At 38.5% G+C, this 14,021-nt stretch overlaps 1 protein-coding gene across 3 annotated transcripts in view; it reads right to left on the reverse strand.

The window, feature by feature from the left end:
• Nucleotides 1-14,021, reverse strand: part of smurf2 (SMAD specific E3 ubiquitin protein ligase 2) — a 218,587-nt gene that overhangs the window by 69,766 nt on the left and 134,800 nt on the right. For all 3 annotated transcript variants that reach the window (XM_041216961.1, XM_041216960.1, XM_041216962.1), the window contains 3 exons: nucleotides 4,789-4,922; nucleotides 1,536-1,601; nucleotides 722-806 (listed from right to left, as the gene is read on the reverse strand). In XM_041216961.1, the coding sequence (XP_041072895.1) occupies nucleotides 722-806; nucleotides 1,536-1,601; nucleotides 4,789-4,922 (285 nt within the window). The remainder of the gene's footprint in view (nucleotides 1-721; nucleotides 807-1,535; nucleotides 1,602-4,788; nucleotides 4,923-14,021) is intronic.

Here is a 14,021-nt window from a genome sequence, read left to right on the forward strand (position 1 = left end):
TCATGGATGCCAAGACCAAGAATACAAATAAGAAGTTCACAAATGAGTGTGCAGTTACTTATAAAACCTAACTATGTGAAACAAAAACCAAATACACTGCAGATTCTGGAAATCTGAAATAAAAACAGGAAATCTTTTAAACACTCAGTCAGTCAGGCAGCATCTATAGAGTAGGTGGTATGGTTAATGTTTCGGATCTGAGTAAAGGTCATTGATTTGAAATGTTGCCTCTTCCTTCCTCTCTTCACAAAAGTTGTCTAACCTGCTGAGTGTTCACAGTATTTTTGGTTTATATTTATAATTATATGAAGCTTTGGCACAAAGTTTTAATCAATAAGTTTGTTATTAATGAGCATACACTATTAAAGTAGGGAGAGAGAAATACAAAAAAAAAATTTGACTTAAAAATTTTTTTATTCCACGAGTTCAAAAATTTGCTTTGCACTGTAAACTGAAATCTTTTCTGTCAGTGCAAAATTAAAGAAGGAACTTCTTGAAAAATTATGTAGAATAATGATAAATCAATGAAAGCCAAACTAATGCTAGCGAAAGTATTCTTGTTTTAGCGATATCAGGTTAATTAAACACCAAATCCTAAATCACAAAATAGTTCTATTTTTAGTATTTTTGCAAACAACTGCTTATTTACCAAAGGCAGGTTGCAATATTTTATGGTTGCTTCAATTTCTCAAACACCCATATTATCAGTCAAATGACTTACCCGTCTGGCAAGTCATTATCAAACAAACGACTGCAATCCACCACAGGACCTCCACTGCCTATCCGATCTCTAGACTGAAGGCTTACTGTCAATGGGTAAATAAGAATTCAGTTCAATTAATTTTTGTATATTTTCTTCTTTCTTAGATAATTAGATAAATACATTCAATACATAACAAACAGATATTTAATCTTCTTCTGGTTTCCCTATGTCAAATGCCATACTTCAAATCAAGAAAAACATAACAATAGACCTTTCAGCCCTTTGAGCATGTTTTGCTATTCAACTAGATTATGGCTAATCTGTACCACAACTCCATTGTCTTGCCTTTGTTCCATGTCCCTTCATTTCCCAACCTAACAAAAATCAATCCAATTTTTGAAAATTTCAACTAGCCCAGGATCGACAGTTTTTGGGGGAAAATGTTCTAGATTCCAACTCCTCAGTATTAAAAATACTTCTCAATTTTGCTTCTAAATGGCCTAATTTTAATAATATTCCCTTTTGTTCTGCATTCTCCTGGTAAATGCCCCGTTTTCAGCCTTTGTACCAAATTTAATTATTCCCAAGCATTCCACATTGATTTGCCCTCAGATTTATTTGCATCTGCAGGAAATAATTTTTCCTTTGCCTATTGAATGTTTCCTTTCACTAAGTGAGATCAAAAGATCACTGTCTGGTGATCACATGCACAAATATCAATTCTGTGACTCAACATCATAAGAAAGAAGTGTTATAATAAAATTATGCAGGTAATTTTATTTCATTCCAACAATTGCTTTTCTGGCTTCAGAAGAAAATGTTTCATACATACCTACTATTTGCCCCCTTACTGTATCATTGTCATTAGGGCTCAGTTTGCATAGATCCAGTCTCTGGTCTGTGGAAATGACAAGTTTCATTATCTGCTTTCTCTTAGACATATTCAGCAGTTTCATGAGATTCAGACTCCAAATTAAGCTTTTTGTCAACGTTAACAATACACATTATGGTTGTTTACAGTAGGATGACTTGTAACAGATGAGAAGCAAGCATACTGAACACAAGAAATAGAAGCAAGAGTACGACATACGACTCTTTGAGCCTGCTCCGCCATTCAATATCAGGGCTGGTCTTCTACCTCAACTCCACTTTCCCACACTATCCTTATATCTTTGATTCCCTGACTATTGAAAAAAATCTATTTATCTGTTTCAAACACACTCAAAGACTGAGCATCCACAGCCCTCTGTGGTAGAGAATTTCAAAGATTCACAATCCTCTGATTGAAAAAACAAATCTTATCTCAGTCCTAAATAGCCAACCTATTTTTCTGAGGCCGTAACTACTGGTTCTAGACTCAATTAGGAGGGAAAGCATCCTCCAAGCATCTACCCTGTCAAAACCCTTAAGAATTTTATTCACCTCTCATTCTTAAACAACTGGCACACATTGTAATTGCTCAGTTACAAAACCACACGATCACCATGTTACATAGGATAAATATAGTATTATGTTTAAAATCTAACAAACAGTACCACTAACTATAATGAATGACCTATATTTAATGAGACCTCTGTGCTGTCTTATGCTATCTTGTCTTGAACATCCCCATGTACTGAGGATTTTACCCACGCCAACGATTTAAATGCTTTCTCTGAATGAGATGATTAATCAAATTTAAAGGGGAGCCTATAAATTCTAGACACCACACTTTAAGAACTTGAAGGTTCTGGAGGAGGGCTGAGAGATTTACTAGAATGGTTCAATGGACGAGGGATCAATTATGTTGACAGACTGGAGAAGCTGGGGTTACTCTTCTTAGTGCAAAGAGGGGATTTGATGAAGGTTGTTTGGAATCATTAAGGGTTTAGACACAGTAAGAAAGATAAATTGTTTCCAAGGGCTTGAGGACCAATAACCAGGGGGCACAGATCAAAAGGGGCTGGCAAAAGAACCAGAGGCAATATGAAGAAAAATTTAATTTTGCAACAAGTGGCTAGGATTTCAAATGCCCTGGTGTATGCAGATTCAAAGGTAGCCTTCCAAAGGAAACTAGATAAGTAGCTGAAGGGAAAAAATGTATGATATAGCGAAAGAACAAAGAAATAGGAATAACCGATTGCTCTTCGAAAGAGCCTGCACAGACTCAATGGGTCAAATAGCTATACTGTGCTATACTTAATCTATGATCCTACGAGTGACAGCAAGTGCTGTGACTCCATATGCATTAGATTAAGTTTAACATCCCGTTAATCTGAATTAAAATTGAAACTTGATAGCAGAAAGTAGTATATATGAAGGCAATATACCACAATAGCAAAATGAGAAAAATGAATAGAAAGAGAGAGAAACAACTGGTTAACTTTCTGACAATATGTGCCAGTTTCATTATCCTGATCACATGGGTGTTGAATGTTGAAAACAAAAGTAAACCTTGCGTTTATATAGTGTCTTTCACAATCTTAAAGGTCCCAAACACTTTACAAACAACCATACACTTTTGAAGCGTAGTAATTGTTGCAATGCAGGAAGTGAGGCAGGCAATTTACACACAGCAAGGCCCCACAAACAGTATTGCAATATTGATCAGATAATATGTTTAAGTATTTATTGAGAGATAAACATTGGCCAGGACACTTTCTTCAAAAATAGTGGCATGGAATTTTTACATCCACCTTTGGTCAGTACAGCAGTCCTTCAGCACTACACTACAATGTTAGCCAAGAATGTACTTCATGAACCCACAGCCTACTGATCCAGGGGTGAGGGTGCTCCCCATTGAGCCTTGAATGACACCTTACATTAAGAACTTAGTATTAAGCATTCTGTGGACTCTATCAGGAGCTAATTTATAACTTCATGCAACAGTTCCTTTGAATTTCTGTGATTATGACAAGCGCATAACTACAATTAAATATACTTTTAAATATAATTATATGATTTCACAGGCTGTGATTGAAAATCTGAATCTTTTGCTAAATGAAAACTACACTGCAATATATTAAGAATGGAAACATAACTTAATAGGGAAAAGAGAAGAGAAAGGAAGAAATTAACAAAATATACAAAACATGTCGCAGCAGGGTGGTGGACTACATTGGTGCAACATTGTGCAGGAATGATGGGATGCACCTCACTGGGCTATCATAGGATAGTAGGAAGGAAGCGGACAAAAAAATGTCACAGAAAGGACCACCTCACCCTCTGCTGCAAGGCTACTTCTACTTTCCCAGTGAGTAACTCACAGCATTGCTTTGAACAATGGGTGCTCTTAAATACAAAATTGCCCTCACTCCTTGCAATTAAAATTAACCTTTTGACAATTTATTCACAAATATTTGATAATAACACTAGAATGTCATCAATCTCTCTACTTCAGCTAAACAAAATGGAGGGGGTGAATGGAAACAAATGGGAGAACAAGTGTAGGGTAAATTATTGGTTATGGCACCATATTAACAAGTTAACATTTTGGAACCTTGAATACAGATGGAAGAGGGGATTAGAAGAGTACAGATTGATCAATCTAAGTTCAATTTTGAAAGTTAACAGTATGAATCCATGCACTTCCCCCCAGTCTCCTTTAGTCTTACTAGGCTACACAGCTGTGACAGAAGGTAAAAGCCTCTGGAAAACAACAACAGCAACCTACCAAATATGGGAGGGGAGGTCGTTAATGCTATTTGACACTGCCACAGCACAATTTGGCAAGGAAGAACTAAATCCATTTCCTTCCATTCATTCTTGCTGGACATTAGTACTCAAATAATGTACTTTCTTTAAAAAAATACTTTATATTTCAATTGGGCACAGCAAATCTAAGTCAATAAACAATCTGAAAGTGCCAGATAAGCAAATATTTCACATTATTCATGCCTCTCAACCTGCAATGTGCTGCAAGGGTGACATTCAGGTCAACGTTTGTGCGTGAATACAGGGTTCTACATATGCAGAAAATCAGTTTGCCGTTGTTTTTCAAAATGATCATGGCTTTCCAATTAAAACGGGACATTTGAAAGATATGACACTGATGGCCTAGATCACTATCAAATTTTTTTCTTAGGCTTTAAACTATTTATACTCACAACCAGTATCTTTAAGGCGATTGATGGCATTGGAAAGGAGTCGTACACAGCCAAGGAAGCCTGCGCCCTGTTTTTTGTGAATCTTCTTGTGATTCCAAACGCTGATTGTTATAGAATCGGATCTCCCAATATATCTGGAAACAATACAAGAGGTACGAGAATTCGATCAACCATTCAACCATGTTCTATTCATTGTTACATTGCTATATAACAATCAAGTTGACTTCAAAAGAAAAGCAAACAAATGACTGCTATTACATCTTACTTTTATCTTTTTTTCAAACTTTTAGTTTCCCTCTATACTACAAACTACCCAAGACAGCAGGCAGATAACGCTACACCAGCCATCTAAAGGAACACAGATACAGCAGTAGGCCATTCAGGCTTTCGATTTTATTTTACCAATCAATGAGGGCATGACTGACCTGTATCCCAACTCCATATCCACTTGTCTTAACTCCATTTACCTTAATATCATCAGCTAGCAAAAATCTGTCTCAAATTTAAACTTATCAATTGAGCTAGCACCTATTGCTTTTTGTAGAAGAGCGTTTCACATTTCTATCACGTGTTTTGTGAAGTGTTACCTAACTTCTTTCTTGAATGGCCTGGCTCTAATTTTACAGTTATGCTTTCCTGTCCTAAACTAACCAATGAAAAGTATCTATCTTCTTAATAATAATTCCTTTCTAAATCCTTACACCTCAATCAAATCACCCCATAACCTTCAGAGAACAGAATCACAGAATTGTTACAGTGCAAAAGGCGACCATTCGGCCCATCATGTTTGCACAGACTCTGAGCATTTCATTTAGTGCCATTCTCCTGCTTTCTCCCCATAACCCTGCAGATTGTTTCTTTTAAAATAATCATCTAATTCCCTCTTGAATGCCTCAATTGAACCTGCCTCTGCCACACTCTCAAGGAAGTGCATTCCAGGTCATAACCATTTGCTCCTGAAGTTATTTTCTCCTATCACTTTTGCCAATTACTTTAAATCTGTCCCCTCTCATTCTCAATCCTTTCACAAGTGGGAACAGTTTCCCCGTCTACTCTGTCCAGCCCCTCATGATTTTGAATGTGTCTATCAAATCTCCTCTTAGCCCTCTCCTTTCCAAGGAGAATAGTACCAACTTCTCCAATCTTTCTTCATAACTAAAGTTTCACATCCCTGGAACCATTCTCGCAAACCTCTTCTGCACTCTCTCCAATGTCTTCACATCCTTCCCAAAATGCAGAACCCAAGACTGGAAGCAGTGCTCCAGCTGAAGCTGAACTAATGCCTTATATAAGTTCAATTTAACTTCCTTGCCGTTGTGCTCTATGCCCCTGTTTAACAAAGTCTACTGTATGCTTTATTGACTGCTCTCTCAACCTGTCCTGCCACCTTTAATAACTTATGCACATATATACCCAGGTCCCTCTGTTCATGCACCCCTTTATATTTTATACTGACTCTCCATGTTCTTCCTACCAACACGTATCACCTCAGTTCTCCGCATTGGACTTCACCTGCCACCTATCCACCCACTCCACCAACTTGTCTTTGTCCTTTTGAAATTCTACACTATCCCCCACACAGTTTACAATGCTTCCAAGCTTTGTATCATCCGCAATTGTTTAAATTGCTCCCTGTACACCAAGGTCTAAATCATTTATATCAGGAAAAGCAAGGGTCCTAATATCGACCCCTGGGGAACTTTGCTACAACCTTCCTCCAGCCTGAAAAACATCCATTAACCAATACTCTTGGTTTCCCGTTGCTCAGCCAATTTTATACCCATGTTGCTACTGTCCCTTTTATTCTGTTCGTTATAATTTTTCTCACAAATTTGTGCTGCATCAAACACCTTTTGGGAGTCCATGTACACCACGTCAACAGCACTGCTCTCAACTCTCTCTGTTACCTCTTCAAAAAACTCCAAGTTAATTAAACATGATTTTCCCTTAAGAAATCCATGCTGGAAAATAATCCTAATTTGTGTAACCTTTCCTCAGAACTTAATCCTCGAAGCCCTGGTGATATTCCGGTGGGTCTGACCTGTATTCCTATCATGGCCAATGTATCCTTTCTACAGTAGCCATAAGACCATAAGACATAGGAGCAGAAAATAGGCCATACGGCCCATCGAGTCTGCTCCGCCATTCAATCATGGCTGATAAGTTTCTCAACCCCATTCTCCTACCTTCTCCCCGTAACCTTTGATCCCCTTACCAATCAAGAACCTATCTATCTCGGTCTTAAATGACCTGGCCTCCACAGCCTTCTGTGGCAATGAATTCCATAGATTCACCACTCTCTGGCTAAAGAAGTTTCTCCTCATCTCTGTTCTAAAAGGTCTTCCATTTACTCTGAGGCTGTGCCCTCAGGTCCTAGTCTCTCCTACTAATGGAAACATCTTCCCCACGTCCACTCTATCCAGGCCTTTCAGTATTCTGTAAGTTTCAATCAGATCCCCCCTCATCCTTCTAAACTCCATTGAGTATAGACCCAGGGTCCTCAAACGTTTCTCATATGTTAAGACTTTCATTCCTGGCATTGTTCTCGTGAACCTCCTTTGGACCCTCTCCAGGGCCAGCACATCCTTCCTGAGATACGGGACCCAAAATTGCTCACAATATTCTAAATGTGGTCGGACCAGAGCCTTATAAAGCCTCAGCAGCACATCCTTGCTTTTATATTCTAGTCCTCTCGAAATATCCAAGATTGCATATAGTACTCTCAATCAAGGCTTTGCATTGCTGTGGTACCAATGCTCAGATGTGCAGTAGAACATTATCACTCCTAACAACCTGTAACTTTGTTGCCAATCTACGCACCTCGTCTACTTGTTCGCATCCAATCTTGCTGTGGCAGTTACCTGGTGCCCAAAAGGCCATTCTTTCTGGTTATGACAGGCAATGCTGGCTATTTAACAAAAGATAGGATCACAGCCAAGTCTGATTCTATCCTATCCTCAGCTGACATCAAGACACATGCAATAAGAACAGATTAGCATCAAATCTGGGCTCACATTCTCATCTATATACTTGCCATGCCCAGTAAAGACATGTCCTACCCATAACTTTTAAAACATGAACTATAACCAATTTGGAATCTCCTGGAACTGACTTTACTTTTAAAAATGGATGTTAAAATGCTGCAAAAGATGGCCGAATCACCTGACTGTGTCTCTGGATTCAACTACCACACGGTCTCAAAAGGACACACCCGAGACTAAGAAGTGTTACTACTCATCTCCTGGAGGCATCCAAAAGATGTTTCCTGACTTGAATGAGTCATTTTGAAACCAAGACAATTGTCTCAAGCCTCCAGGGTGAACGTCTGCAAGCAAAATCCCAGTTGTGGCTAATCCACTGAAGCACACCGCCATATTTGGAAAAAGGGACTGTGATAAACTACATGGGAAGGCAGCCATGTTAGTTTCCCTTTTAATCTTTAGGCGCCGTCTGCAGGACACAACAAATGGCAGAACCAGCAGCACCAGAGAGGGCAGACCCATCTATGCCTTAAGACCTGGCAACTGCAACATCATAAGGTCTCCTAGTTTGTTCCTTTTTAAGACCATCAATACAGCAAACTGACCTCCTGGTAACAAAACTATAACTAACTTTGGACCTGCAGAAAGTCCATTTCTTCGAGAGAAACATACAATATCTCTGGTATTCAACTTTGGCTATTTAATTTACCTAACTACACTTCTGGAGTAAAAAACCTCTTGTTCACTGGGCCTGCATGGTGAGTTTTCCAAGACAAGCCAGTCCCGTGAATTCTGAACTATTCGTTTGTTTCTAACTTCCAAAAGTGTACTATTTTCTTTAACTGTATTTTCCTCGAGCACGTGTGCATATACTCGAGAGCGGGTGAGTAAGTGACATAGTGTTAGATTTTCAGGGAGAACGTGAGAATAAATAATCCTCTTTATTTAAACCCATGAAAAACATGTTGCTAATTATTCAGATTACCAACACACTCAGGGATTAAAAAAAAACACACCTTTTCCTTTTCAAAACACACACTGATTGCAGAGAGTAAGAGAAAGGAACAGGGTTTCAGACCTCTCTTGTCCCTTAACAATGCTGCTTTAACGACTAAGTTATTGAGGGAATCGATTTGTTCCCTTTTACTGTATTGTATTGACTAAATATTTTTCCCAATGCCACTCCAATAAAATTCCTTCTAGAGTCAGTGTTATCAACAAGAATAGATAAACTGTTTTAGATGCAGCCATGTGTTTGGCTGCATGAAATGGTTTTAACTGTAATGCCTTTATCACAACTACTACTTTTAATGAGAAGACTCTACAGGCAAGGTACAGTGCACAACTGTTGTATCTTTGAACAAAGCTTCAGGAGCAATGTAAAGATCGATATCTTGTTTGGGAAACTATCACTGCTCCACAAAGAACTTGAAAAATATTTTTGTTTGAAAGCCTTTAAAAGTAAATGCAGAGGATTTTAACCGGAGTACATATATCCATTGTGGGGCTTTACTTTGCATAGGAGGCAGTTCTTGTGCTCATCGTGCCTGTCCCTGCTCTATGAGATAACTATCCAATTAGTCCTGCTCCCCAGTCCTTTCCCTATAGCCCTGCAAATTATTCCCCAAAGTATATATCCAATTCCCTTATTAAATATATTACATTTACAGTTAAATATGTACAAGTTGACTGAAGCCCCAGAATTCCCTGTATATCTAATCTAAGCTTGGAATAAAGAGATGGCCAATCTTGTCAGATGCAAGAAGAGTAAATAAAGCCAGAGCAGTTTAGGATAGTTACCCAAATCTAGATTGCGGTCTTCTGTATTATTTGGTATATTTTACAATATATACAACTTACTTATGTATAGATACATATGTATTAATAGCTAGCTATGAATTCTAAAACTAGTTCGAAGATTCTGATAATGTCAAACAAACAGTCAGTGAATCAGATGCCTGAATCTGAATTACTCAAAAAATTTGTTCACTGATATCTATCATTGTACAAAACGGGCCGGATTTTGTCCGTACCGTTGAGCCTGAAGAAAGCTGCCCAGAAAGATCTAGTGATCTCAGTGGTTTGGATTTTCCCTTTCCTGACATGACTTCTAGCACCAAGTCAAGGGGATCTCCAAGATTCAAGCAATAATGATGTCATCAATCAAGGTAAACAGCCAATCACATTTAAATATTCTCAGATAGCAAACGAGGAAGTCAAAACAACCAAATCCCCTTCACTTTTAGCTTCAGATTTTATAGATAGCAAAATAAATGGTTGGGTCAGCTGCATGGGATTAAGGCAGAAGCTAAAATATAAAATAAACTTTAAAACTTTTTTTTAAAGATGTGGAACTTGCCATAGTAGAGAAATCTGACATTCAACAAATAAAAAAAATCCTCCTTCAGTGCCAGTGAGGCTGTTTAATAGAACCATGAACTTAACATCCTGTTAAAAACCAATTTTTACCTCATTCAACAAAGTGCAACTTTATCAAAGGATTTTTTTTTTTTTACAGCGAGACAAAGCGTGAGAATGGAAGTTCTCATCATTACAAAAGAAAATAGGAGCAGGAGTAGGCCATTCGGCCCTTCGAGCCTGCTCCGCCATTCATTATGATCATGGCTGATCATCCAACTCAATAGCCTGCTCCTGCTTCCTCCCCATATCCTTTGATCCCTTTCGCCCCAAGAGCTATATCTAACTCCTTCTTGAAAACATACGTGTTGGCCTCAACTACTTGCTGTAGTAGCGAATTCCACAGGCTCACCACTCTCTGGGTGAAGAAATTTCTCCTCGTCTCAGTCCTAAATGGTCTACCCCGTATCCTCAGACTGTGACCCCTGGTTCTGGACTCCCCCACCATCAGGAACATCGTTCCTGCATCTACCCTGTCTAGACCTGTTAGAATTTTATAGGTTTCTATAAGATCCCCCCTCATTCTTCAGAACTCCAGTGAAAAAATCCTAAACGACTCAATCTCTCCTCATATTTCAGTCCCGCCATCCCAGGAATCAGTCGGGTAAATCTTCGCTGCACTCCCTCTATCGCAAGAACATGCTTCCTCAGATAGAGAGACCAAAACTGCACACAATATTCCAGGTATGGTCTCACCAAGGCCCTGTATAATTGCAGCAAGACATCCCTGCTCCTGTACTCGAATCCTCTCGCTATGAAGGCCAACATATCATTTGCCTTCTTTACCACCTGCTGCACCTGCATGCTTAACTTCAGCGACTGGTGTACGAGGACACCCAGGTCTCGTTGCACATTCCCCTCTCTCAATTTATAGCCATTCAGATAATAATCTGCCTTCCTGTTTTTGCTACCAAAGTGGATAACCTCACATTTATCCACATTATACTGCATCTGCCATGCATTTGCCCGCTCACTCAGCTTGTCCAAATCATACTGAAGCATCTCTACATCCTCCTCACCACTCACCCTCCCACCCAGCTTTGTCTCATCTGCAAATTTGGAGATATTACATTTAGTTTCCTCATCTAAACCATTAATATATATTGTGAATAGCTGGGATCCCAGCACCATTCGTTGCGATATCCCACTAGTCACTGCCTGCCATTTGGAAAAATACCCCTTTATTCCTACACTTTGTTTCCTGTCTGCCAACCGTCTCAATCCATCTCAATACACTGCCCCCCAATTCCATGCGCTTTAATTTTACATGCTAATTTCTTATTTGGGACTTTGTCAAAAGCCTTCTGAAAGTCCAAATAAACCACATCCACTGGCATCCCCCAATGATTTCTAATTGATTACATTCTTGAAGGGGGTGGTGGACTCAACATCACATCCTCTGGAAAAGTGCAGAATCACTAAAAGCAATTTCACGTTTAATGGAGCCTGTACATACTCCAAAAGTTGTTGCCAGTTTCAGCGGCAAAATGATGGCAAACACTGACAGTTTCACCATTACTACTACTGCAAAATCCAGGCCAATGTATTCAATGGTTTGTTTCAAACAGTAATAAAGCTGATTGAGATGTTTTTCTGAAGATTAAAGACAACCTGAGAGGTATTGTATTTATGGAAACATTATTTGTGTAATTGCTTTATTTAAAAAAAAATGCAAGTTATCAATCTTTTCAGGCACTCTTTCCTTCAGGGTCTCAACAGTGAAAGTTACACATTAATAGCAAAATCCTGAGTTGATTCCCTGCAGCAAACAAATTTTTCATTCGGCAACCCATTCACAACAAATAGGTATTAAAGTTGAACTAACACAAATAAAACTAATGTACAAGCACCATACAGCAGCAAAATTGGAATAATTTACACAATAAACATGAATACCCTTCACCTTCATCTTTTATGTTTTGGAAGTATATTTTTTAAATCATTGCTTAAATGAGCAAAAGCAAACACTGAATCAAGTCAGAAAACTAGTATTTTTCTTTAAATCAACTATATATTTCAGTGCCTTTCAATGGCATCAACATCTGACTCAAACACTGCTGTTTGAAGTTCTCAAATTTATTGGTTGTAACTTTATTCCTGGGGAAGGGCAGTAGTGCAGGAACAATCATGGGCACCTGCCAATTCCCCCCAAAAAAGTAAAAGAGAACAGTCATGTTTGGTTGAATGATACAACACTGGGAATAAAACCTATAAGGCTGGAAAGAATTTTCAACTTTTTTGTAAAACAAATTACATGTAAAGAATGAGGTGGACATTCCTACTTATATTAACTTAGCCAATATTCCGAATGTCATAAAAAGTGAACTATCTGTACCATTACTGACACCTCTTCAGTCACCTTGCTACAAAATCCTGTATACTTCAGAACTGACATTTAGATGAAGTCAACAACAGTGTGTAGAAACAACACCCACTTCTTAAAATACATTGACATTCCACCCATGAAATAACAAAAGCAAAATCTTTCCTATCCAGCACCACTTTTAAAATCCGATTTCCTACTCTGCACCCCTAGGGGTGGGGGGGGCAGTATTGTTAAAGTTGTTGTTGTAGCAAAACTACATGTCTTCAGCATTCAATTGTGCTATTTTATAGCATTTGGGATTAGATAAAAATTCAGTGGAATAAATCTCCCTTCCTAACTCTGCGAATGGTGAGATAAACTATCAGTTAATGAAACATTACAGCGAGTTCCACCTCCACCACAACAAATTTAAAGATAATGGATTTCCAGGAAACATAAGTTAAATGTTTACTTAGTTTTATATACTGCACTTGTTATCCAGTGAACTTCTATGGTGAAAGATTAGAAGGTAAAAATTTATACAAGACTATCATACCTACAATTATTGGGATTATAATGTCAGTCCAATTTGCTGACATCCTTTCCAATTTGTAACTGATTAAAACTAGCATATGAAGTGTTCAACATTCCATTTGAAACAATCAGAAAATCTAAATAGAAAGGTGGGCTTTTATTTTGCCAACATTGAGATGATCAAATTTAAGTACCTTGTGGTACAATATACTGAAGCACTAGTTACAAGCAAAGGCCAGGCACATCTACAACAGGGTAGAGTAACACAGCATAGAAACAGCCATTTGATCCACCATGCTCCTTGGTAGAAACTATCCAATTAATCTCACTTCCCTGCTCCTTCCCATTAGCTCTGTAATTTCTTTTCCCTACAAGTATTTATGACATTCCATTTTAAATTTTACTATTCAAGCTGCCTCCAGCACCTTTTTAGGCAGTGTATTCCAGATCATGACAACTCACTGTGTAAAAGAATGCTTCCTCATGTCACTTCTGGCTCTTTTGCCAATTACCTTAAAACAGTATTGTCTGGTTACTGACCATTCTGGCACTGGAATCATTTTCTCTGTATTTACTTTATCAAAGCCATTCAAGATTTTGAACACTCCAATCAAATCTCCTCTTAATCCTAACTTGGAACCATATCGCTGTTCCTTCACTATTGCTGGATCAAAATCATGGAACTCCTTTCCTAATAGCAATGTGGGTGTTCCCACAACACACTGCAGCTTTTCAAGAAGGTACTTCACCACAATCTTCTCAAGGGCAATTAGGGATGGGCAATAAAAGCAGGCCTAGCCAGTGATTCCCACATCCAATCTGTGAATAATAAAAAAAAATCTTCTCCACTTCAAGGACAGCAACCCAGCTTCTTCAAATAACTGAACACCCTCATCCCTAGTGCCATTCTGGCAAATCGGGAGACCCAGGAGAGAAGCAGAGACTGAGCCTGATTGGAGAATGCATTGGAGACAGTGAGGATATAAAGAGAGCAC

The sequence above is a fragment of the Carcharodon carcharias genome, chromosome 22, assembly GCF_017639515.1.
Source record: "Carcharodon carcharias isolate sCarCar2 chromosome 22, sCarCar2.pri, whole genome shotgun sequence".
Classification (NCBI taxonomy): domain Eukaryota; kingdom Metazoa; phylum Chordata; class Chondrichthyes; order Lamniformes; family Lamnidae; genus Carcharodon; species Carcharodon carcharias.